General features: G+C 42.3%; 1 protein-coding gene across 1 annotated transcript in view; it reads left to right on the top strand.

The window, feature by feature from the left end:
* The window catches only part of LOC135553115 (C-Jun-amino-terminal kinase-interacting protein 1-like), a 93,847-nt gene that overhangs the window by 24,717 nt on the left and 45,413 nt on the right, over positions 1 to 23,717 (top strand). The window contains exons 3-4 of the mRNA XM_064985233.1: positions 7,217 to 7,298; positions 8,626 to 9,729. Coding sequence (XP_064841305.1) covers positions 7,217 to 7,298; positions 8,626 to 9,729 — 1,186 coding nt within the window. The remainder of the gene's footprint in view (positions 1 to 7,216; positions 7,299 to 8,625; positions 9,730 to 23,717) is intronic.

Raw genomic sequence — 23,717 nt, 5'->3', positions numbered from 1 at the left:
GAGGTTTTAAAAAGATGTGACTTTTTTAACCCTTCAAAACAGACAGTGTGACCCAATTAAAAGGCACTTCCGGTTGGCACAGGAAGCTATAAGTAAGCACATGTCTTGATTGACATAGACACTTACAGAATCCTGAGTTTTAAAGTCTTTAGTTGAGAATTGACTGGATCTACACAGGGTTGAATGCAGAGTCATTTTCACCTTTGCTGGTGTGATGTACATCCAAATACCTTTTGGGTGAATTTAACCACTTCCGGGTTGCTCCAGGGAAGCTTAGAATCGACACAGGTAGACCTCATAGTGGTCTGATGGACTGTCATAGAAGAGAGGTTCATAAGCATTCATAACCCACATATGCTTCAGGTTGAATTTAGAGGTGAAGGCAATGTATTCCTATGGGAGAGAAGTCAATGCAAACTGTTTGATGTAAACACCTTCTTTTAACTGTGAAGGGTTAATGCCACACAGTCAAGGTTAGGCTTGCACAGATCGGAGGACCTTAGAACATTCCTGTGGTTGAATTGTCTTTCTAAACCTAACGGTTCCGCCGCTGTCACCCAAAATCAAATGACGTTGTGGCAGGCTTCATTTTGGGCCTACTTTTCTCATGGTCCGGCGCTCAGACCGAGCGAGCTACGGTCTACGGGCGTCTCGTTGAACTCGGCACAGTCTGGACACTATGGTGATGCCATTTTTTGTGTTGATTTCAGAATGCCATTTTGGTGATGGTCCCTCTCCGCTTAAACATATTGCAAATTAACAAAGTCAACTAGCAAGTCAGTGTCCATCAGTCAATTAGATGTCATTCTGACACCAAACTGATACCAATTGACACCAAACCCACTTTTTACAACTCATTTAGAAGCCAACTATCACATATGTCAGAGCAGGCCCATAATTCACAGCGCCTTTAGTTTAAAACATAATAAAAACGTAAAACACATAGTTACGTTCTAGCTACGGGTCCAGGTCAGACATTATGTGTAGTCCTATGTGAGGCGACCCCAAATCCCGAGTTTCGGCTCGATAGGTCATTTGGTGTCCGAGTAAAACCCTAATTGGTGCTGAAAATCCCCTTTTTTCAATTACTTGCTACGGGGTCCTTGAATGAGCTTTCGAACAGAAACGTTGGGGTCCGTCTCTATGGGCCTAGCCGGTTTCAATGCCCTTAGTCTTGTGTCTATGAGACTTTTCTAAATGTCGCCATTTTTGTAATGGTCAAAATGAATTGAAGTCATTGCAAATGTACGAGGCTGTTTCTCGGTCCGAGAACCTTCTAGAGCCACCTAACTCACCACGCACTATCTGAGGTCTAGAACAGGTTCCTAAAGTTTTTTGAAACTCTAGGTCTGACGGTTCTTTTGCTCGAACAAAGCTAACTATTGGAGGCACTGTCTGTCTCTACGCACCCCAATAATCGTCCCTCCTTCCAAGTTATGTATCTGTGGATTTAGTTTTCCTTTGAATTTTTATGGGAAAAATGACTGATTTACAGTTCATGGGGGTTGCCTAATCACATATGAAGTTTTGACAGATCTGACTTTTTTAACCCTTCAAACAGCCCCTGAGACACCAATTATGGCACTTCCGGGTTGGCACAGGAGGCATAAGTCAACACATATCCCTCATTGGGGTATGCTTTTACAGAATCTGAGTTTTAAGGCTTTACGTTAAGAATTGACTGATTTACACAGGGTTCAATGCACTATGTCTATCAAATTGCAGGCAGGGTATGGATATACACTTTCAGGGTGATTTTAAGCCCTTCCGGTTGGTCCAGGAAGCTTAGAATCAACACAGGTAGACCTCATACTAGCCTGATGGACTGTCATAGAAGACAGGTTCATACGGCATTCATAACCCATATAGGCTTCAGGTTGAATTTAGGGGTGCAGGCAATGTATTCCTATGTCTGAGAGAAGTCAATGCAAACTGTTTACATTTACATTTAATGTAAACACCTTCTTTTAACTGTGAAGGGTTAATGCCACACGGTCAAGGTTAGGCTTGCACGGATCGGGGGGACCTTAGGAACGTACCTGAGGTCGAATTGTGTTTCTCACCCTAACGGTTCTCTCACTGTCACCCAAAAGCAAATGACATTGTGGTGCAGGCTTCATTTTGGGCCTACTTTTCTAATGGTCGCTGCGCTTAGACCGAGTGAGCTACGGTCAAGCGGGATATCTCAAGAACTCGGCACGGCCTTGGGATTATGTTTTTGCCATTGCCTGCTCTCTGTGTCTTTAAGCACCGCGCTTTGTCACTCCATCCTTGCTGTGTGTGTGTGAGAGCTTTTCTTGACATCTGTTGGGAGAAATACCGATTTGCAGTCTGTGAGGGTTATTTAATCACACATATGAAGTTTTGAAAAGATCTGACCTTTTAACCCTTGAAACAGCCACTATGACACCATTTAAGGCACTTTCTGTTGGCACAGGAAGCTATAAATAAACCCATATCCTGACTGGGGTATGCCTTTACAGAATCCTGAGTTTTAAGTCTTTACGTTAAGAACTGAGTTATTTACGGAGGGTTTAGTGAGTGTGTGTTATTTCAGAAAATCACAGAAAATCACAGAAATCTTGCAGAGCTCCGCAGCACACTTTAAAAATATTCGTATGAACACCCTGCAACTGGATCTGTAACTGTTGAAAAAAAACACCTATATTTGAACATCACCAATCTGTCATTGTACGATTTCTCTTAAATGACGATAGATAAATGGCTGATTTTTTTTTATTGACACCGGTGGCTCCTTGACTTTGACGTGAAGTGAAAAAAATAATTTCTCTATTTTCATTTTGGACCTTTAATCCCAGAAAAATGGCCATAACTCAAAAACCGTTGAGGCCTAGACGCCATCTTGTTCGGGGCCAACTGCCCATTATGCCAAACCTATGCTCACCAAGTTTCGGCTTCGAAATATTTTCAGTTTTCGAGATAAGGCCCCGTCGTGATTCGTGATGTTTTGTCAAATTGCAGTATGATTGCTTATGCCCTCTTGTGGGATTTTCCGGGATAGCGGAAAAATGACCAAAATTTGATTATTTTATAAAACGAAAACCGAATGTCCGACAAAGTTCATTTGATGACTTCCCGGTAGGTCTGGCCCTGCCGCTCGGCCAGACGCCGTCCCCGAATTTTACAAATGTTTTCGGACGTCTAGTAAGCGACGGTACATTTGCAATATGGACTTTCTCACTAACCATACAGAAAATGTCAATGTTCCCTTATGTATGCAATATGGACTTTTTCACTAACCATACAGAAAATGTTGAAATGTTCCCTTAAGGTATGTTAATAATGAATGATATGATTTGATCTTTGATTATGAATTTGATTGGATACATGTTATTTCATTCCTTTGTGATGCAGCACAGACTACTCAGTAAATATACCACTTTATGGTTAAAGGAATTCCTGCTTCAGACTCATCCATTCCTCTGTCACCTGACACGTGACCACCTGTTCACCTTCACTGTCAGTCATCCGACCTGTTCAGCTACCCACACAGATTCCACTAATCTTTCAGGAGTGTTTTTTATTTTTGTTTTGGAGGTGATGTTTGGTCCAGGTGTCAGAAACAGAGCTACCTGGGAGGCCTTAGTCGGTTTGTCAGGTTCCCATGCCTCAGCGGTATTGTCACGTGTGCTCTCTCTCCGGCACTCTAGGCCCCCATGCTCCCACACCTCAGCTGGATCGACAGGTTCCCGTACCTTAGCATAGGTGACGGTCTGCTCCTGGTCATCATCTATACACTGCTCAAAAAATTAAGGGAGCACTAAAATAACACATTCTAGATATGAATGAATGACATATTCTTATTAAATACTTTTTTCTTTACATAGTTGAATGATCCGACAACAAAATCACACAGAAATCATCAATGGAAATCAAATTTATCAACCCATTGAGGTCTGGATTTGGAGTCACACTCAAAATTAAAGTGGAAAACACTACAGGCTGATCCAACTTTGATGTAATGTCCTTAAAACAAGTCAAAATGAGACTCAGTAGTGTGTGTGGCCTCCAAGTGCCTGTATGACCTCCCTACAATGCCTGGGCATGCTCCTGATGAGGTCGCGGATGGTGAGGGAGGGAGGGATCTCCTCCCAGACCTAGACTAAAGCATCCACCTACTCCTGGACAGTCTGTGGTGCAACAGGACGCCGACCAAGATGATGATCAGGAGCAGACCGTCACCTATGCTAAGGTGCGGGAACCTGTCGATCCAGCTGAGGTGCGGGAGCATGGGGGCCTAGAGCGTCGGAGAGAGAGCACACAATACCTCTCTCCCCCCGTGCGTTTGGCTTCCCATGGATCAGGAGCAGACCGGTCGCCTCCGCTAAGGCACAGATACCTGACAAACCGGCTGAGGTGTGAGAGCCTGATGAGACCTCCCAGGTTCAGGCACCTGTTCACCTAGCTGAAGCATGGGAGCATATCGAACCCTGCTGAGGAATGGGAGCCTGGCGTTGGTGGATGGAGCCAGACATGATGTTCCAGATGTGCTCAATTGGATTCAGGTCTGGGGAACGGGCGGACCAGTCCATAGCATCAATGCCTTCCTCTTGCAAGAACTGCTGACTCACTCCAGCCACATGAGGTCTAGCATTGTCTTGCATTAGGAGGAACCCAGGGCCAACCACACCAGCATATGGTCTCACAAGGGGTCTGAGGATCTCATCTCGGTACCTAATGGCAGTCAGGCTACCTCTGGTGAGCACATGGAGGGCTGTGCGGCCCCCCAAAGAAATGCCACCCCACACCATTACTGACCCACCGCCAAACTGGTCATGCTGGAGGATGTTGCAGGCAGCAGAACGTTCTCCACGGCGTCTCCAGACTGTCATGTCTGTCACATGTGCTCAGTGTGAACCTGCTTTCATCTGTGAAGAGCACAGGGTGCCAGTGGCGAATTTGCCAATCTTGGTGTTCACTGTCAAATGCCAAACTTCCTGCACGGTGTTGGGCTGTAAGCACAACCCCCACCTGTGGACGTCGGGCCCTCATACCATCCTCATGGAGTCTGTTTCTGACCATTTGAGCAGACATATGTACATTTGTGGCCTGCTGGAGGTAATTTTGCAGGGCTCTGGCAGTGCTCCTCCTGCTCCTCCTTGCACAAAGGCGGAGGTAGCGGTCCTGCTGCTGGGTTGTTGCCCTCCTACGGCCTCCTCCACGTCTCCTGATGTACTGGCCTGTCTCCTGGTAGCGCTTCAATGCTCTGGACACTACGCTGACAGACACAGCAAACCTTCTTGCCACAGCTCGCATCGATGTGCCATTCTGAATGAGCTGCACTACCTGAGCCACTTGTGTGGGTTGTAGACTCCATCTTATGCTACCACTAGAGTGAAAGCACCGCCAGCATTCAAAAGTGACCAAAACATCAGCCAGGAAGCATAGGAACTGAGAAGTGGTCTGTGGTCCCCACCTGCAGAACCACTCCTTTATTGGGGGTGTCTTGCTAAATGCCTATAATTTCCACCTGTTATCTATTCCATTTGCACAACAGCATGTGAAATTTATTATCAATCAGTGTTGCTTCCTACGTGGACAGTTTGATTTCACTGTCACGGTCTTCCTCCTCTTCATCTGAAGGGGATAGGCGAGAAGGATCGGAGGACCAAAATGTGGCGTGGTATGTGTTCATGATCAATATTTAATTAAAGAAAGTACTGAACACTGAATACAAAAACAAATAACGACCGTGAAGCTATAAATGAGACCTGTGCTGACACAAGCAACTAACATAGACAAACACCCACAAACAAACAGTGCAACCCAGGCTACCTAAGTATGATTCTCAATCAGAGACAACTAATGACACCTGCCTCTGATTGAGAACCATACGAGGCCGAAACATACAAATCCCCAAATCATAGAAAAACAAACATAGACTGCCCACCCAACTCACGCCCTGACCATACTAAATAAATACAAAACCAAGGAAATAAAGGTCAGAATGTGACATTCACAGAAGTGTGATTGACTTGGAGTTACTTTGTGTTGTTTAAGTGTTCCCTTTATTTTTTTGAGCAGTGTATATCTCACTCCCTTTGGTTCCTTACCCAGGCGTCATTGTTTTTGTTTCATGTCTGTGCGTTGTTCATTTTTGTATTGTTTTCATTTATTTATACATTTTTTCCCTCACTGAACTTGCTTCCCGATGTTACACGCAGTCTCCTCCATTCCTCTCAATCACCTGACCCATGACCATATCTGCTATTCACATTCACTATTGTCAGGCATTCTACATGTCCAGCTACACACAGATTCCAATAATCTTTCTATTATTAGCCATAATGTAACATTTGAAATGTCTATTCCTTTGGAACTTTTGTGAGTAATGTTTATTTTGTTAATCTATTTCACTGGCTTTGGCAATGTAAACATTATCAAGGCACAAGGTGAGACCCAAATGCAGACACAGGAGGCAGATGGTTGGAGTCTTACAATGTTTATTAAAAACCAGAGTCAGGAGGAACAGAGTGGCAGACAGGCTCATGGTCAAAGGCAGGCAAAAAAGTCCAGAATTAGGCAAGGGTCAAAACCAGGAGGACTAGAAAAAGGAGAATGCAAAAGGCAGGAGAACGGGGAAAACGCTAGTCGACATGGAAACATACAAGATGAACTGGCACAAAGAGACAGGAATAAATATACTGGGGAAAACAAGCGACACCTTGAGCGGGTGGAGACAATAACGAGGACAGGTGAAACTGATCAGGGTGTGACAAACATGTTTTCCATGGCAATAAAACCCTTTGAATTTAATTGAGAAAGAGACAAAGTCAGAGACAGAGACAGAGACATAGACATTCAGAACATTCTACCCCAAACCAGAGAAGTGAGATGAGTGGGGGTTCTGCCTGTATGACAGGGGAGCTGTTGGCCCCCATCCTACAGTATCAGCCCCCAGGCTTCTAAAAACAATCCCCCTCTGTTAATGTGGGTGTGTTTCACAAGCTTGGAAAAGGGAATACGGGTCCCTTTAAATGCACACCATGGAGCGCAGACAAAATAATCCCTGGTCATTCAACATAATAAAAGCTTTGTGTGTATGAAAGAGAGTGAGTGAGAGAGAAAGAGATTGTGCACATTGACTTTGTGCATCCAAATCTCTCACATTTTTCCATGTCATTCTCTCTCGCTTCATCTCTCCATCTTTTTTTACAATTCTCTCTTGCATTGTATCTCTTTTTCCCGCTCTCAGGACACATTAAACAACAACTCATTTGGTAAGAAGTACAGCTGGCAGGAGAAGGTCTCGCGCTCATCCTCCCCCCTCAATACAGGTGAGCTGCTTTTCAGGAGACTGCTGGCTCATACCACCAGTTTAATATTTTAGGGGGTTGCTGATTTCGCTGATTTACTAGATGTAATTAGGCAACACAGCAGTGACTGCAGAATCAACTACTGCCACTAAAGCTATATACATACAGTGTTTCCTATTATCCATTGTAAGATTGTGCAAAATCTTTTTGGATGACTTTCAGTGGCTCATTAGCGTCAGTGACAGTGACAATGCCATTGTAGCCTAGGCTAGCCATATTGAACAGTCTGCTGTGGCTAGCAGCCCAGGGCTACTACAGGTCATACATAGAATGGCCTCTCTGAACTATATTTAAAACTAGCAGAGTGTGTTGAGTTACAGACTAGCAGCGCCGATTCAGATGTTAAAAAGATGAATGATGCTGCATAACTTTTAAGCCTCTATTAGCCTAGCTGTCACTAAATGTCCATGGAAAGAAAGGATAACAGAATGAAATAAAAAAAATTGTTTACTTTTTATTCTTGGAACACATAGGGCTAGTACACACAAACCACTATTTTGAAGTTACATCTGTCAATCTAATATATAACCGTATCTGCTTTAGGTCCACTAGTCCCAATATGGTTTTGTGCTTTATATTGCAGTTTTCTTGATCAGATATCTCTTGAAAATATATTTCTCCATTCCAATTGCACTTCCTGGTAAAATAATCTATATTGGCCAACTACATACACTCTGGGATGCATTTGTCTCCTTATAATGACAATATCTGTCTATGTTCATTGCTTCCCACCCCAAGTCATTAGTAATGGTTGTAATTATAAATGAATTTATAAAAAGCTTGCTCTCAAAGTGTGTATTAGTGTCCTCTGATAGCAGTGACAGCATGGTGAATAGCTAGCATCCCTGCAAGGCTGTAATAGTTTTTAACAGTGGATTATGACATACCAGGTCAATCACATTCTATTTGCTGCCCACTAAATATGATGAGTATAATGGGGAATTAGCATGGATCCCAGTGTTACCTAACCAACTAGACATTTCAGAATTTGTGTGTGTTTGTCTGTGCATGCTGATCTGTAGGTTATGTGTGTGATGTCTATGTGTACTTTATGTGAACTGCTGCATATGTGAACTGCTGCACACAAGAGCACATAGATAAAAATATCTATGTGCTCTTGTGTGTGTTTGTGTATTTTGTATGTTAATGTGTACATGTGTGTCTGTGTATGTACTGTATGTCTGCATGTTTGCTTGTTACTGTCTGTGCACCTGCATGTCTGTATGCCTGAATCTTGTATGAATGTCTTTTGTGTCTGCATATGCTTGGGTCTGTGTCTCTCCCCCAGGTGGGCTGACCTCTCCCCATGAGCACAGCTGTCTGAGAGACGAGGACAAGCTGCAGCAGGGAGGTGGGACACAGACCAAGGACCGGGGCACATCCACTGACGCTCCCTGCAAACACAAACACACCTTTGGACACACCCACAGTTCCACAGCGGGGACACGCTCCAAACTGCAGGAGAAGCCCCCAGCAACCCCGCCTCCCCAAAACTACACACCCGCACCTCTGGGCCCCTTAGGGAAGGGTGAGGGGGGTACACACAGAGAGAATATTCGCTATCACACAGACGTACGCCTAGAACCCACCGAGGAGATCTATCTGACTCCCGTGCACCGTTCCGAGCAGGACCGCCCATTCCTGTCCCAGCAGCCAGAGCATGGACGCATGTCAATCAGCTCTGACACAGAAGGCCCACCCCCTTACCAGCCTCTGCCCGAGCAGACCAGCCTCTGCATTTGTGAGGAGGTCGAGGTGTATGTGCCCTCTCCCTCCTACGCCTCCTGTGTGGAGGCTCTCCTCACCCCTCCCTCTACTGTCCCCCCCACAGAACCCCCAGCCTTAGCCCTGAACCTCAGCCTGAGTGAAGGAGGAGCAGGGGCGGTGGTGAGGGCAGGGGCAGGGGTGGAGTATGTAGATGCCGAGGATGAGACATTTGGGGGAGAGGGTGAGGCTGAGGATAAGAGGGTAAGGGATGTGGTAGGCAGGCGGTATTTGGGACATGGCGGCTGTGGTGCCCCCCCAAGGAATTTAATGAGTTCAGAAGCAAGTGGTCTGTCTTACGACTCTGTGAAGTACACACTCGTCGTGGACGAGCACATGCAGCTCAAACTGGTGAGTCTGCAGCAGTGTTACCAATGTTACAGCGACGACAGCGACTCTGCGACCGTCTACAACAACTGCGTCTCGTCTCCGTATGAGTCTGCCATAGTGGAGGAGTATGAGGAGGAAGAGGAAGAAGTGAAAGAGGACGAGAAGGAAAGAGTGAGAGTGGGAATGGTGAGGAGAGAAGCCACCGCCTGTCTGTCAGAGGACTACACCCCAGAGGCGAACTTGCACTTCTCTAAGAGGTTCCTCAACATCTTCATGAACGGACGGTCACGATCCTCCAGTAGGTACCACCACTGAACCACAAGGACACCATCTTGTGTTCAGACACTGCAGTTTCTTCATTATCTCCAGCACAACACCAGTGTCAACATTTGTGAAAATGGCGCATTTCTAGAAACAAATATAAAGTTCAAAAGTTCTACCCGATGACGCCATCAAAAGTTACAACATTTTAATCCTTAATCTAAGTAACATAATTAAACAACTCTCCATTAAAATCCTTCAGAGATATCTTTTTTCACAGCCTATAATGTTGTTACATCATAGTCAACATAGCTACTAGAACTAACATGTTAGTAAACCTGCTACAATCATACGGTACAGTGTACAATCAGCAGCAAGCAGTTTAGCAGTTACACCGGTGGGCCCGGTGGCAAAACATTGATAAAACCAAAAGCTAACCTTGACTTGTAAGAGTTTCAGTGTTGGATAGCCATAGCCAGCTATCTAATATAGCATCCTTCTCTGTTAGACCAGGGTGTTTGAGTAGGCTTAACTAGCTAGCTGCGTTAGACTCTAGCTAAGTAAGTGAAAGTGAAAAACATTATATTATGAAATATAGCTAGCTCTCTCTCTACTCCCTTCATTCTGGAATACATTAATTTGTTCAAAACTGTTCAACTATTGTCTTTCTCTCTCTTTGAGTCAACTACTCAACACATTTTATGCACTACAGTGCTAGCTAGCTGTAGCTTATGCTTTCAGTACTAGATTAATTCTCTGATTATTCGATTGGGTGGACAACATGTCAGTGCATGCTGCAAGAACTCTGATAGATTGGAGGATGTCCTCCGGAAGTTGTCATAATTACGGTGTAAGTCTATGGAAGGGGGTTAGAACCAAGAGCCTCTAGGTTATGTATTGAAGTCAATGTATCCAGAGGAGGACAGAAGCTAGCTGCCTCCAGCTACACTGTGGTGCTACCCTACAGAGTGCTACGGAGGCTACTGGAGACCTTCATTGCAAAACAGTGTGTATTAATAAATTATTTGGTGACGTGAATATATTTCTTATAGTTTTATCTGAAAAGGGTAACTTTTTTCATGCATAAAAATGCGTCTGAAATTCACTGATGAGGAATCCCCTTCCTCCTCATAGGAGTTTTAGTGGCAGGAGCCTTTTGCATCTGCGGTGGAAGGTGGCCGAACTTCTCAAGAAATCTTCTGTAGCTTCCGAACGGTCTGTAGTGTCCGTTTTGCTCTACAACATCCACAAGTGTCACGGAACTCGTCTGAATGTAAACCATATAAATGAATGGAAGTATGGCGGTAGTTTTGTGCAAACAAAAATAAGGGGTTAAATATGTGTCCAAAAAAACACATATTTCCTGAGCTTTCTTATATCTCCTAGATAAAGGACAGACACTTCAAATCCAGACACTTCAAAATATGTTTTTCCATTTATGAATGTGTTATTCAAGGTGTTTCTATGGGCTATAGTAGTAAAGGCCAAATTCAATATTTTATAAAATAATTTTGTACGTATTTTTATACGAAGCTCAAAATTCAAAAGCAAAATGATTCATGGTATGACCACCTTAAAACAATTCCATGTTAGCTTAGTAGACCCCTGGTGCTGGAGATGATTTTTACTCAGGACACTGTCATTCCTTATCATATAATATGAATGTATTCAGTGAAACGGCTCTCTTGAACTTGGATAAATATTTTAGCTTCTGCTCAAAAGATGCAGAGTACAGTATATGTATATTGTTTGCTTGGTTACCTCAATAATCACATTTTCCACCACTAATTCTACGTGAGTAAAGCCCAACCCCCCAAAAAAGTGCCACAATGTTATAATGGTGTTGTTTTTAGTGTCTGTAAAATGTATTTCAACCTTTATTTTTTTTATTTTTTTTTATTTCACCTTTATTTAACCAGGTAGGCTAGTTGAGAACAAGTTCTCATTTGCAACTGCGACCTGGCCAAGATAAAGCTTAGCAGTGTGAGCAGACAACACAGAGTTACACATGGAGTAAACAATTAACAAGTCAATAACACAGTACAAAAAAGGCGAGTCTATATACATTGTGTGCAAAAGGCATGAGGAGGTAGGCGAATAATAACAAACTTGCAGATTAGCACTGGTGTGGTAAATGATCAGATGGTCATGTACAGGTAGAGATACTGGTGTGCAAAAGAGCAGAAAAGTAAATAAATAAAAACAGTGTGGGGATGAGGTAGGTGAAAATGGGTGGGTTATTTACCAATAGACTATGTACAGCTGCAGCGATCGGTTAGCTGCTCAGATAGCACATGTTTGAAGTTGGTGAGGGAGATAAAAGTCTCCAACTTCAGGGATTTTTGCAATTCGTTCCAGTCACAGGCAGCAGAGTACTGGAACGAAAGGCGGCCAAATGAGGTGTTGGCTTTAGGGATGATCAGTGAGATACACCTGCTGGAGCGCGTGCTACGGATGGGTGTTGCCATCGTGACCAGTGAACTGAGATAAGGCGGAGCTTTACTTAGCATGGACTTGTAGATGACCTGGAGCCAGTGGGTCTGGCGACGAATATGTAGCGAGGGCCAGCCGACTAGAGCATACAAGTCGCAGTGGTGGGTGATATAAGGTGCTTTAGTGACAAAACGGATGGCACTGTGATAAACTGCATCCAGTTTGCTGAGTAGAGTGTTGGAGGCAATTTTGTAGATGACATCGCCGAAGTCGAGGATCGGTAGGATAGTCAGTTTTACTAGGGTAAGTTTGGTGGCGTGAGTGAAGGAGGCTTTGTTGCGGAATAGAAAGCCGACTCTTGATTTGATTTTCGATTGGAGATGTTTGATATGAGTCTGGAAGGAGAGTTTACAGTCTAGCCAGACACCTAGGTACTTATAGGTGTCCACATATTCAAGGTCGGAACCATCCAGGGTGGTGATGATCGTCGGGCATGCATGCGGGTGCAGGCAGCGATCGGTTGAAAAGCATGCATTTGGTTTTACTAGCGTTTAAGAGCAGTTGGAAGCCACGGAAGGAGTGTTGTATGGCATTGAAGCTCGTTTGGAGGTTAGATAGCACAGTGTCCAAGGACGGGCCGGAAGTATATAGAATGATGTTGTCTGCGTAAAGGTGGATCAGGGAATCGCCCGCAGCAAGAGCAACATCATTGATATATACAGAGAAAAGAGTCGGCCCGAGAATTTAACCCTGTGGCACCCCCATAGAGACTGCCAGAGGACCGGACAGCATGCCCTCCGATTTGACACACTGAACTCTGTCTGCAAAGTAATTGGTGAACCAGGCAAGGCAGTCATCCGAAAAACCGAGGCTACTGAGTCTGCCAATAAGAATATGGTGAATGACAGAGTCGAAAGCCTTGGCAAGGTCGATGAAGACGGCTGCACAGTACTGTCTTTTATCGATGGCGGTTATGATATCGTTTAGTACCTTGAGTGTGGTTGAGGTGCACCCGTGACCGGCTCGGAAACCAGATTGCACAGCGGAGAAGGTACGGTGGGATTCGAGATGGTCAGAGACCTGTTTGTTGACTTGGCTTTCGAAGACCTTAGATAGGCAGGGCAGGATGGATATAGGTCTGTAACAGTTTGGGTCCAGGGTGTCTCCCCCTTTGAAGAGGGGGATGACTGCAGCAGCTTTCCAATCCTTGGGGATCTCAGACGATATGAGAGAGAGGTTGAACAGGCTGGAAATAGGGGTTGCGACAATGGCGGCGGATAGTTTCAGAAATAGAGGGTCCAGATTGTCAAGCCCAGCTGATTTGTACGGGTCCAGGTTTTGCAGCTCTTTCAGAACATCTGCTATCTGGATTTGGGTAAAGGAGAACATGGAAGGGCTTGGGCGAGAAGCTGCGGTGGGGGTGGAGCTGTTGGCTGATGTTGGAGTAGCCAGGCGGAAGGCATGGCCAGCCGTTGAGAAATGCTTGTTGAAGTTTTCGATAATCATGGATTTATCGGTGGTGACCGTGTTACCTAGCCTCAGTGCAGTGGGCAGCTGGGAGGAGGTGCTCTTGTTCTCCATGGACTTCACAGTGTCCCAGAACTTTTTGGAGTTGGAGCTACAGGATGCAAACTTCTGCCTGAAGAAGCTGGCCTTAGCTTTCCTGACTGACTGCGTGTATTGGTTCCTGACTTCCCTGAACAGTTGCATATCGCGGGGACTATTCGATGCTATTGCAGTCCGCCACAGGATGTTTTTGTGCTGGTCGAGGGCAGTCAGGTCTGGAGTGAACCAAGGGCTGTATCTGTTCTTGGTTCTGCATTTTTTGAACGGAGCATGCTTATCTAAAATGGTGAGGAAGTTACTTTTAAAGAATGACCAGGCATCCTCAACTGACGGGATTAGGTCAATGTCCTTCCAGGATACCCGGGCCAGGTCGATTAGGAAGGCCTGCTCACAGAAGTGTTTTAGGGAGCGTTTTACAGTGATGAGGGGTGGTCGTTTGACTGCGGCTCCGTAGCGGATACAGGCAATGAGGCAGTGGTCGCTGAGATCCTGGTTGAAGACAGCGGAGGTGTATCTGGAGGGCTAGTTGGTCAGGATGACGTCTATGAGGGTGCCCTTGTTTACAGAGTTAGGGTTGTACCTGGTGGGTTCCTTGATGATTTGTGTGAGATTGAGGGCATCTAGCTTAGATTGTAGGACTGCCGGGGTGTTAAGCATATCCCAGTTTAGGTCACCTAAAAGAACAAACTCTGAAGCTAGATGGGGGGCGATCAATTCACAAATGGTGTCCAGGGCACAGCTGGGAGCTGAGGGGGGTCGGTAGCAGGCGGCAACAGTGAGAGACTTATTTCTGGAGAGAGTAATTTTCAAAATTAGTAGTTCGAACTGTTTGGGTATGGACCTGGAAAGTATGACATTACTTTGCAGGCTATCTCTGCAGTAGACTGCAACTCCTCCCCCTTTGGCAGTTCTATCTTGACGGAAGATAGATGGATTAGTGAGTGTTATCCAGGTTAAAAAAAACTGACAATGACTAAATAGCTTGTAGCTAGTTAGCTTCTGGAGGTTCTTGAGTGTGTTCTAAAAATTAAAAATAATAGCGATTCCGTATCACATTGGGTGAGGCAGGTTACCGGAAGGTATAAACAAATTAAAAATCGGAAAGAGATAAGAGAGTAAATATGGGTCCAGTGAGTGTTTGGGACGAGGCGATTCAGACGGTTAGCAGGCCTGTGCTAACAAGCTAACAGTTAGTAGGCTGGGGCTAAACAAGGTAGCAGTTAGCAGGCCGAAATAGCAAGCAGGGAGATAGCAAGGGCTAGAGAGTTAGCCTTTGGGGGACGTCGCAATGGGGTGAGTCTGTTTATTCCTCTTCATGCGGTGACATTGATAGACCGGTCGTGGGTCCGGTAATTGTAGCCCAGGAGTATGCTACGGTGGTAGGTATTGTAGCCCAGGAGTATGCTACGGAGGTAGCACAGGTGCTCTGGCGGGGCTAGCTTCAGGCTAAGTGGGTGGAAGCGCTAGCCAGCAGTAATCGTCCGGGGTTGCGGTTTAGCTAAATAACTAGTTGTGAAGATCCAGATGTTCCGTTTGCGGCGGGAATCCGGGGATAAAAAAATACAAAAATAAATGGGTCCGTTATGCTCTGGTTAGAGTCGCGTTGTTCGAACTGGCGAGAGGTTTTTGAGCTAAAGGTTAGCTGAAGGCCGCTAGCATAGCTGGTAGTTAGCTGGCTAGCTTCAGTTGAGGGGTTCCGGTTCCGAAGTAAATTTAAATACTAAATACTTTAGGAAAAAAGAAAAATAGCTACGTTGGGTGAGGCGGGTTGAAGGAGAGTATTTGGAAGCTGAGGTTTAGCAAAATGTTTTAAAAGATATGCGAAGAAAAAATATGTAAAAACGAAAAAAGACGAAATATACACGGGACAAGGGACATGACACGTCTTACTGCTACGCCATCTTGGAATACATTTAACTAGGCAAGTCAGTTAAGAACAAATTCATGTTTACAATGACAGCCTTCTGGGGAACAGTGGGTTAACTGACTTGTTCAGGGGCAGGATGACAGATTTTTACCTTGTCAGCTCAGGGATTTTTTCCAGCAACCTTTTGGTTACTGGCCCAATGCTCTAACCACGAGGCTACCTGCCACCCTGACACAAATATTAACATAATAAACCATCATATTGAAGTTAACTTGGAGTCACGCAATGATAGACTATGCTACTTACTACCACTATAGCGTTAAAAGGCAAATCAAATAATTGATGACTTTCATGCACAATGCTGGTGACATGATGATCAATGCTTGGCTGGCAATTATCAACTACAAATTATATTGCTCTCATCATTTAACCCACCCTGTCCACTTTATTAGCAAACTGTTATATAGACCAAGTGGCAAGACCAGATTGGGCAAGTTAAAGATTTATTGCAACAGTTGAAAAATGCCATGTAAACACAACACTTCTGCTTTTTATTCAGTACATGGAAAATATCTTCTCATGGGCAGGTGGGACGGTAGCATCCCACCTGGCCAACATCCGGTGAAATTGCAGAGCGTGAAATTCAAACTATTATAAATACTTAACTTTCATAAAATCACAAGTGTAATACATCAAAATAAAGCTTAACATCTTGTTAATCGAGCCGCTGTGTCAGATTTCAAAAAGGCTTTATGGCGAACCATTCAATTATCTGAGGACAGCGTCCTGCATACAAACACATGAAAAACATATTTCAACCAGGCAGGTGCGACACAAAAGTCAGAAATAGCGATATAAACAATGCTTAACCTTTGATGATCTTCTTCTGTTGGCACTCCAAAAGGTCCCAGTTGCATCACAAATGGACCGTTTGTTCGATAATGTCCTTCTTTATAACCATAAAAACTCTGTTTAGTTGGCGCACTTCAGTCAATAATCCACCCAGTTTCCCTCCATCAAAATGTATACAAAATTAATCCCAAACGTTACTAATAAACTTTTCCAAACAAGTCAAACAATGTTTATAATCAAACCTTAGGTACCCTAATACATAAATAAATGATACAATTTAAGAATCATTATTATAGAATCATTATTGTCTTTACTGGAGAAAAATATCAAAGAACGCGGTCTCTTCCACGAGCTTCGAAACACTACAGCCAAAATGGGAGCCACCTAGAAAAACTACAATTTCTGGCTCATTTTTTCCAAAAACCAGCCTGAAACTCTTTCTAAAAATGGTTGACATCTAGTGGAAACCCTAGGAACTGCAATCTGGGAGGACTTGGCCTTATAAAAATTGAAAAATAGTGGTAGGCTGAATTATCCTTGGGGTTTCGCCTGCCATATCAGTTCTGTTATATTCACAGATATATTTTTAACAGTTTCAGAAACTTTGGAGTGTTTTCTATCCAAATCTACCAATTACAGCAAGGTAGCAAGGTTAGAGCTGTGGACTAGTCACCGGAAGGTTGCAAGTTCAAACTCCCGAGTTGACAAGGTACAAATCTGTCATTCTGACCCTGAACCCACTGTTCCTAGGCTGTCATTGAAAATAAGAATTTGTTCTTAATTAACTTACTTGCCTAGTTAAATAAAGGTAAAACAAACATGCATATCCTAGCTTCTGGGCCTGAGTAACAGGCAGTTTACTTTGGGCACGCTTTTCATCCGGAAGTCAAAATACTGCCCAAGAGAGGATAAAGCCCCAAAACACATTTTATGTGCACTATGTCACACATCATTTTATCCGTATCAATTCAGTCTGATAGAGACACACCTCAGGTGGGAAATCTGTTGCCAATTAGATGGAAGCCTAGCTCATGTCATATATTCAGGGAAGCATTACATTTCAAACAACAGCTGCATTCTGTGCATAAATTAGCCTGAAAATCAGGGATGAATGACAACAATATTGCAAGTCACACCAATGTAAAATTCCCCTTAAAGTCAACTGACCTGCAGCTCTGGTTCTGCTAAATTAGTGAAATTGTGGACAATTAAATGTTTTCTGCATCACAACCACCATGAGATCACCATTAATTGAATGTCAGTATATTCAAAAATATGATGCACCCAAATCCTATTTACAGTATTTTTTAATTTAAACTTTTTTTTAGGCAGGGTGGAGTCCCATTGAGACCAAGGTCTCTTTTAAAAGGGAACTCTGAATGACAAACACATAGGCAATCTAGGCAGCATAGGAAATATACAAAGAAAATGCTGAACAAAATCATAAGAAACAACCACATTCCTCAGTGAAGAGGTCCTCAACCAACAATCTGAATTGCCCGAAAGACACCAATGCATCCAATTATGGAGTATTCTGAAGATTGTTCCATAAATGAGGTGCAAAGAAAAAAAAGCTGTTTTACTTAAATTTGGTTTAAGAAGGAATTTCAGAAGGAATTTCAAGACTGGGCCACACCTGTGACCAGGTATGGTATCTCACATTTCTATAGGTTAGTAATGAGTTAGGTAATGCTGGAGTTTTTGCAAAACAGAATGCAATGTTTCAACCTATGCGTCGTCAGAGGCCCAGCCTACTTGTTGATAAAGAAAACCTGTCACCCCTGATAAACCGCATCGAACAGCATAAATAAAGTGCCAACTGCTTTCATGAAGATGATGTCACCATAGTATAGGACAGCTTCTTAGTTAACTAATTTATATGTTTTTTTAAAGACAACTTAATGCCCAAGCAGGGACACAATCAATGTGGGCACAAAACATGGTACAGATGATTAAATATTTAGAGTCATTGTTGTGCGCTCTAGAAAACGACATGTACTTTGTTTTTCCCGCATTCAATAATTATTTAAGGTCAATAAGTGTTTTATGTAAGACAATGAAAGCAGTCTGTAGGTCAGAGTGCCTGGTACACAGTGGGGGCAATAGAATACACAACAGTATCATCCGCATACAGGAGCAGATTGCAATTTTTCCACAGACAACCCTATATTGTTAATGTTTTCATACCCCTTGACGTTTACACATTTTGTTGTGTTACAGCCTGAATTTAAAATTTATTAAATTAAGATGTTGTGTCACCGATCTACAGAGAATACCTCATAATGTCAGTGTAGAATTTTCTTTGTAGAATTTTGTTTTAAATTAAAACATTTTTTAAAGCTGACGTCTTAAGTTAATAAGTATTCAACCCCCTTGTTATGGCAAGCCTATCTAAGTTCAGGAGTAAAAATGTGACCCGATTCAGGAAACTAGGGGTATATTGCAAGTTTTTTGGCAGAAATACCTTCTCGAACATGTGAACTTTCATGTGCCTTAATAACAAACTGTTATGCCATCTGAAAATACGAATAAAGTTGTTAAATTACAAGCCTAGTTGGTTTAGCCAAAGAAAAAGTCAGAAACCTTTCCGATAGCCATGATTGGCTGAGATAATGAGTGGGCTGGACATGCCGAGAGATACGTTTCAGAATGATCTGCGGTGTAGCATCTTCTGTCTATAAAATAAGCTGCTCGGTATACGTAGAAAGTCCATTCTACTGCAGTTTTTCAGAAGATATAACGTTAGCCATGGAGAATTGCAAATATGTTGTTACTGCTCTCAATAACATTGCTGCCCTGAATTTATCAGACGCTATCGACAAAGGTCAGTGGGAAGAAGTTGTGATGGACTACTTTCTGGAGGACGATCGTGCCATGTTGGCTCTCCCTGGCTCCGAAAATGAATCAGGCGATGAGGAAATCCCTGATTTAGGTAAAAACACATTCATTGAAGATGACATTGTAGAGTCTTCCGATGACAGTGATGTGGAAGAAATGTCAGTCAACAGTGTTGTCACGGAAGAAGTTGACTGAGTTTTGAAATCATTGGGAACACAACGGGCCAAACAAGCTGTGCAAACTAAACGGAATAAAAGGGGTTATAGTCTGCCATGAAGCAGACCATAACCGGGTAAGAATCTAGCTACAGTTTCAGATATGATACATTTCTAATTTTGTCAGACATTTGTTTTCATTGCAAGTTAAAGCTTGCTGTTGGCTAGCCAGCTGGAGTTTGATGGCTGGCTTGCTAGCTAACATTGAACATATTTGGTTAACTTTGGCTAGCTAATGACAATGGGTTTATTATTGCTAGTAACGTTACTCCATGGATCGGGATTATAGTTAATTTTTTAGCTAGCTAACGTTAACGAGACATGTCTAAACAAAAGACCCCAAGTTAAAGCTCGCTGTTAGCTGAGGTGAGATGGCTGGCTTGCTTGCTAACATGAACTTACATGTATGAAGTGTGTGTAATGTTAGTGATATTTCCTCAGAATGCCATTTCCATTTGCTAGTTATAGCCGAATGTTAAATAGCTTGAACCTATTTGGTTAACTTTAACCTCTAGCTTTGACAATCATTTTTTATTATATTGCGTTTTTTGGCAGAAATACCTTCTCGAACATGTAAACTTTCATGTGCCTTAATAACAAACTGTTGGTTTAGCCAACTATGGCTAGTTAAAGCTTGCTGTTAGCTAAAGTTAGCTAGCTGAAGTTCGATGGTAGGCTTGCTATCTAACATTGAACCTATTTGGTTAACTTTAATTAACTAGCTATGACAATCTGTTTGTATTGCTAGTAACGTTACATTATGGGTTGGGGTTATAGTTAATTTTTAACTAGCTAGCTAACGTTAATGTGACATGTCTAAACAAAAGACTTGCTGTTAGCTAGCTAATGTTAGATGACTGGCTTGCTAGCTAACATTAACTTACGTGTATAAAGTGTGTGTAATTTAGTGGTGTTTTCTCAGAATGCCATTTCACATTGTGAGGTATAACGTAATGTTAGTTAGCTAACTAGCTAACACTGAACCTATTTTGTTAACTTTAGCTAGCTATGATAATCGGTTTGTATTGCTAGTTAAAACTTGCTGTTTTCTAGCCAGCTGATGTTAGATGGCTGGCTAGCTAGCTAACATTATGTGTATGAACTGTGTTTAGTGATGTCATATCAGAATGCCATTTCGCATCTATTGTATAATAAAGCTAAAATATTTTTATCTGGAATTTGTCTTTCAGCATTAGAAGAACACTCTCCACCAGTCATACTAGGAGAATGGCAGTACACAGATCAAGCAGTATCAGCACTTCAGGTGGTATACAGATTTGATGCTTTGGAGCCTGGTGATGTTGCCAAGGAGAGTTCAGACTGTCGGGACCAGGTTTCAGCTGCTGCGCAACGCTGACATCCTTCCTCCCATAGATGGTCTGCATGTACACCACCTGGACTGGACACAGCTAGACAAATGTATCTTTTTAAGAAGATCAGGGAGTTTTGAGACAAAGAGGCTATGGACATCACATGCCCTGCACCAAAGTCAAGGGCAGGACAGAAACAGGCTCTCTCCTAACACACACGCAATACGTTGCTGCTACTATTTTTTTTATCCTGCTTACTCAGCCACTTTACCCCTGATTGTATGCGCATAGACTTGAAATCGGAAGTTTACATATACCTTAGCCAAGTACATTTAAACTCAGTTTTTCACAATTCATACCCACTGGGAATGTGTTAAAGGAATTCTAAATTCCTCTGTATTGTTTCCCAATCAGAATTAATTACTCTGTCAATGCATTCTATGGGATTGTAAGACCCATATTTTTATAAGAATGGACAGAGCCAGGTAAAAAGTCAGGTAACAGCGTTTAATTCAAGAGAGTACTGACCCAAAATACAAAGAACATTACATTTTAAAGAGAGGCGATTAAAATGAAGTCATCAGTTCTCACACTCTCTACGATCCACACAATAGCGCAGTGTCTTCAGGTCTGGAGATTGTCTCCTACTCCCCTCATAAAGCAAACATTCCAATCTGTCTCAAAGACATTTGCTCCTCCACTAATGGAACATCAAAGAACATTCTTATCTGTCTGAAAAGGTATACCATCCCTCTTCCTTAAACCCGCAAGGTACAGACAATTAATTCGTTTTACCTACATTTTCAGTCCTAGTTTAACCAAAACCCATACATTTCATACCAGAACATAATAGTATTAAAACTTAATGGTTCTAATAAAAATGTATACATAATTAATCATTTCAACTATAATTTCCTCCAACAAATCCTCCCTTTGATTAAATATTATACATTCAAATCTACATCTAGTTTTATCAAACATAAAAAATAAAACTATGAATAAACTTATAACTAACTTTATTAAAAAGGTTTATCAGATTTATCATACGAATAGACTTATAACCAACATTATTATAACTGTTTATCAGACTCTTCACCCATCATTAATCAAATCTAACCTTAACACCAACTGTTTTTAACCCTACATCAGAATCTTAATTCTACTTATCAGGATTTCTTTGAACTCTAGGGGCAGTATTTCATTTTTGTATAAAAAAACGTTCCCGTTTTAAACAAGATATTTTGTCACGAAAAGATGCTCGACTATGCATATAATTGACAGCTTTGGAAAGAAAACACTCTGACGTTTCCAAAACTGCAAAGATATTATCTGTGAGTGCCACAGAACTGATGCTACAGGCGAAACCAAGATGAAACTTCAAACAGGAAATGAGCAAAATTTTTGAAGCGCTGTTTTCCAATGTCTCCTTATATGGCTGTGAATGCGCAAGGAGAGAGCCCACAATTTCTGCCGTTTCCCCAAGGTGTCTGCAGCATTGTGACGTATTTGTAGGCATATCATTGGTGTCCTGCTTCGAAATTGGTGCGTAAAGCTCAGCTGCAAGTATTTTTCCATTTAATTCAGAGAAGAAAGCAGACTTCCACGAACGATATATCAATGAAGAGATAAGTGAAAAACACCTTGAGGATTGATTCTAAACAACGTTTGCCATGTTTCAGTCGATATTATGGAGTTAATTTGGAAAAAAGTTTGGCGTTTTGGTGACTGAATTTTCTTTTTTTTTTTGGTAGCCAAAAGTGATGTACAAAACGGAGCATTTTTCTCCTACACAAAGAATCTTTCAGGAAAAACTGAACATTTGCTATCTAACTGAGAGTCTCTTCATTGAAAACATCCGAAGTTCTTCAAAGGTAAATGATTTTATTTGAATGCTTTTCTGGTTTTTGTGAAAATGTTGCCCGCTAAATGCAATGCTAAATGCTACGCTAGCTATCAATACTCTTACACAAATGCTTGTTTTGTTATGGTTGAAAAGCATATTTTGAAAATCTGAGATGACAGTGTTGTTAAGAAAAGGCTAAGCTTGAAAGATAGCATATTTATTTCATTTAATTTGCGATTTTCATAAATAGTTAACGTTACGTTATGCTAATGAGCTTGAGGCTATAACTGGATACAGGTTTTTTTCATAGCCAAACGTGAACAAAACGGAGCGATTTGTCCTACACAAATAATATTTTTTGAAAAACTGAACATTTGCTATCTAACTGAGAGTTTCCTCATTGAAAACATCTGAAGTTCTTCAAAGGTAAATGATTTTATTTGAATGCTTTTCTTCTTTTTGTGAAAATGTTGCTGGCTGATCTGATTGCTAACATGGCTATAAGCCTAGAATTCAGCCAGCAACATTTTCACAAAAACAAGAAAATAATTCAAATAAAATCATTTACCTTTGAAGAACTTCAGATGTTTTCAATGAAAGCATTTGTGTAGGAGAAATCGCTCCGTTTTGTACATCACATTTGGCTACCGAAACGAACCGAAAATTCAGTCACCAACAACGTCAAACTTTTTCCGAATTAACTCCATAATATCGACCGAAACATGGCAAACGTTGTTTGGAATCAATCCTCAAGGTGTTTTTTCACATATCTCTTCATTGATATATCGTTCGTGGAAGCCTGCTTTCTTCTCTGAATTCCATGGAAAAATACTTGCAGCTGAGGTTTGCAGGACACCGGGCGGACACCTGGTAAATGTGGTCTCTTATGGTCAATCTTCCAATGATATGCCTACAAATACGTCACAATGCTGCAGACACCTTGGGGAAACGACAGAAAGGGCAGACTCATTCCTCTCGCATTCACAGCCATATAAGGAGACAATGGAAAACGGAGCCTCAAAAATACTGCTCATTTCCTGGATGCCGTTTCATCTTGGTTTTGCCTGTAGCTCACGTTCTAGGGCACGCACAGAAAATATC

Source organism: Oncorhynchus masou, chromosome 2 (assembly GCF_036934945.1).
Source record: "Oncorhynchus masou masou isolate Uvic2021 chromosome 2, UVic_Omas_1.1, whole genome shotgun sequence".
Lineage (NCBI taxonomy): Eukaryota > Metazoa > Chordata > Actinopteri > Salmoniformes > Salmonidae > Oncorhynchus > Oncorhynchus masou.
Note: the sequence above shows the minus strand (reverse complement) of the source record. Positions and strands in the feature narration are given on the sequence as shown.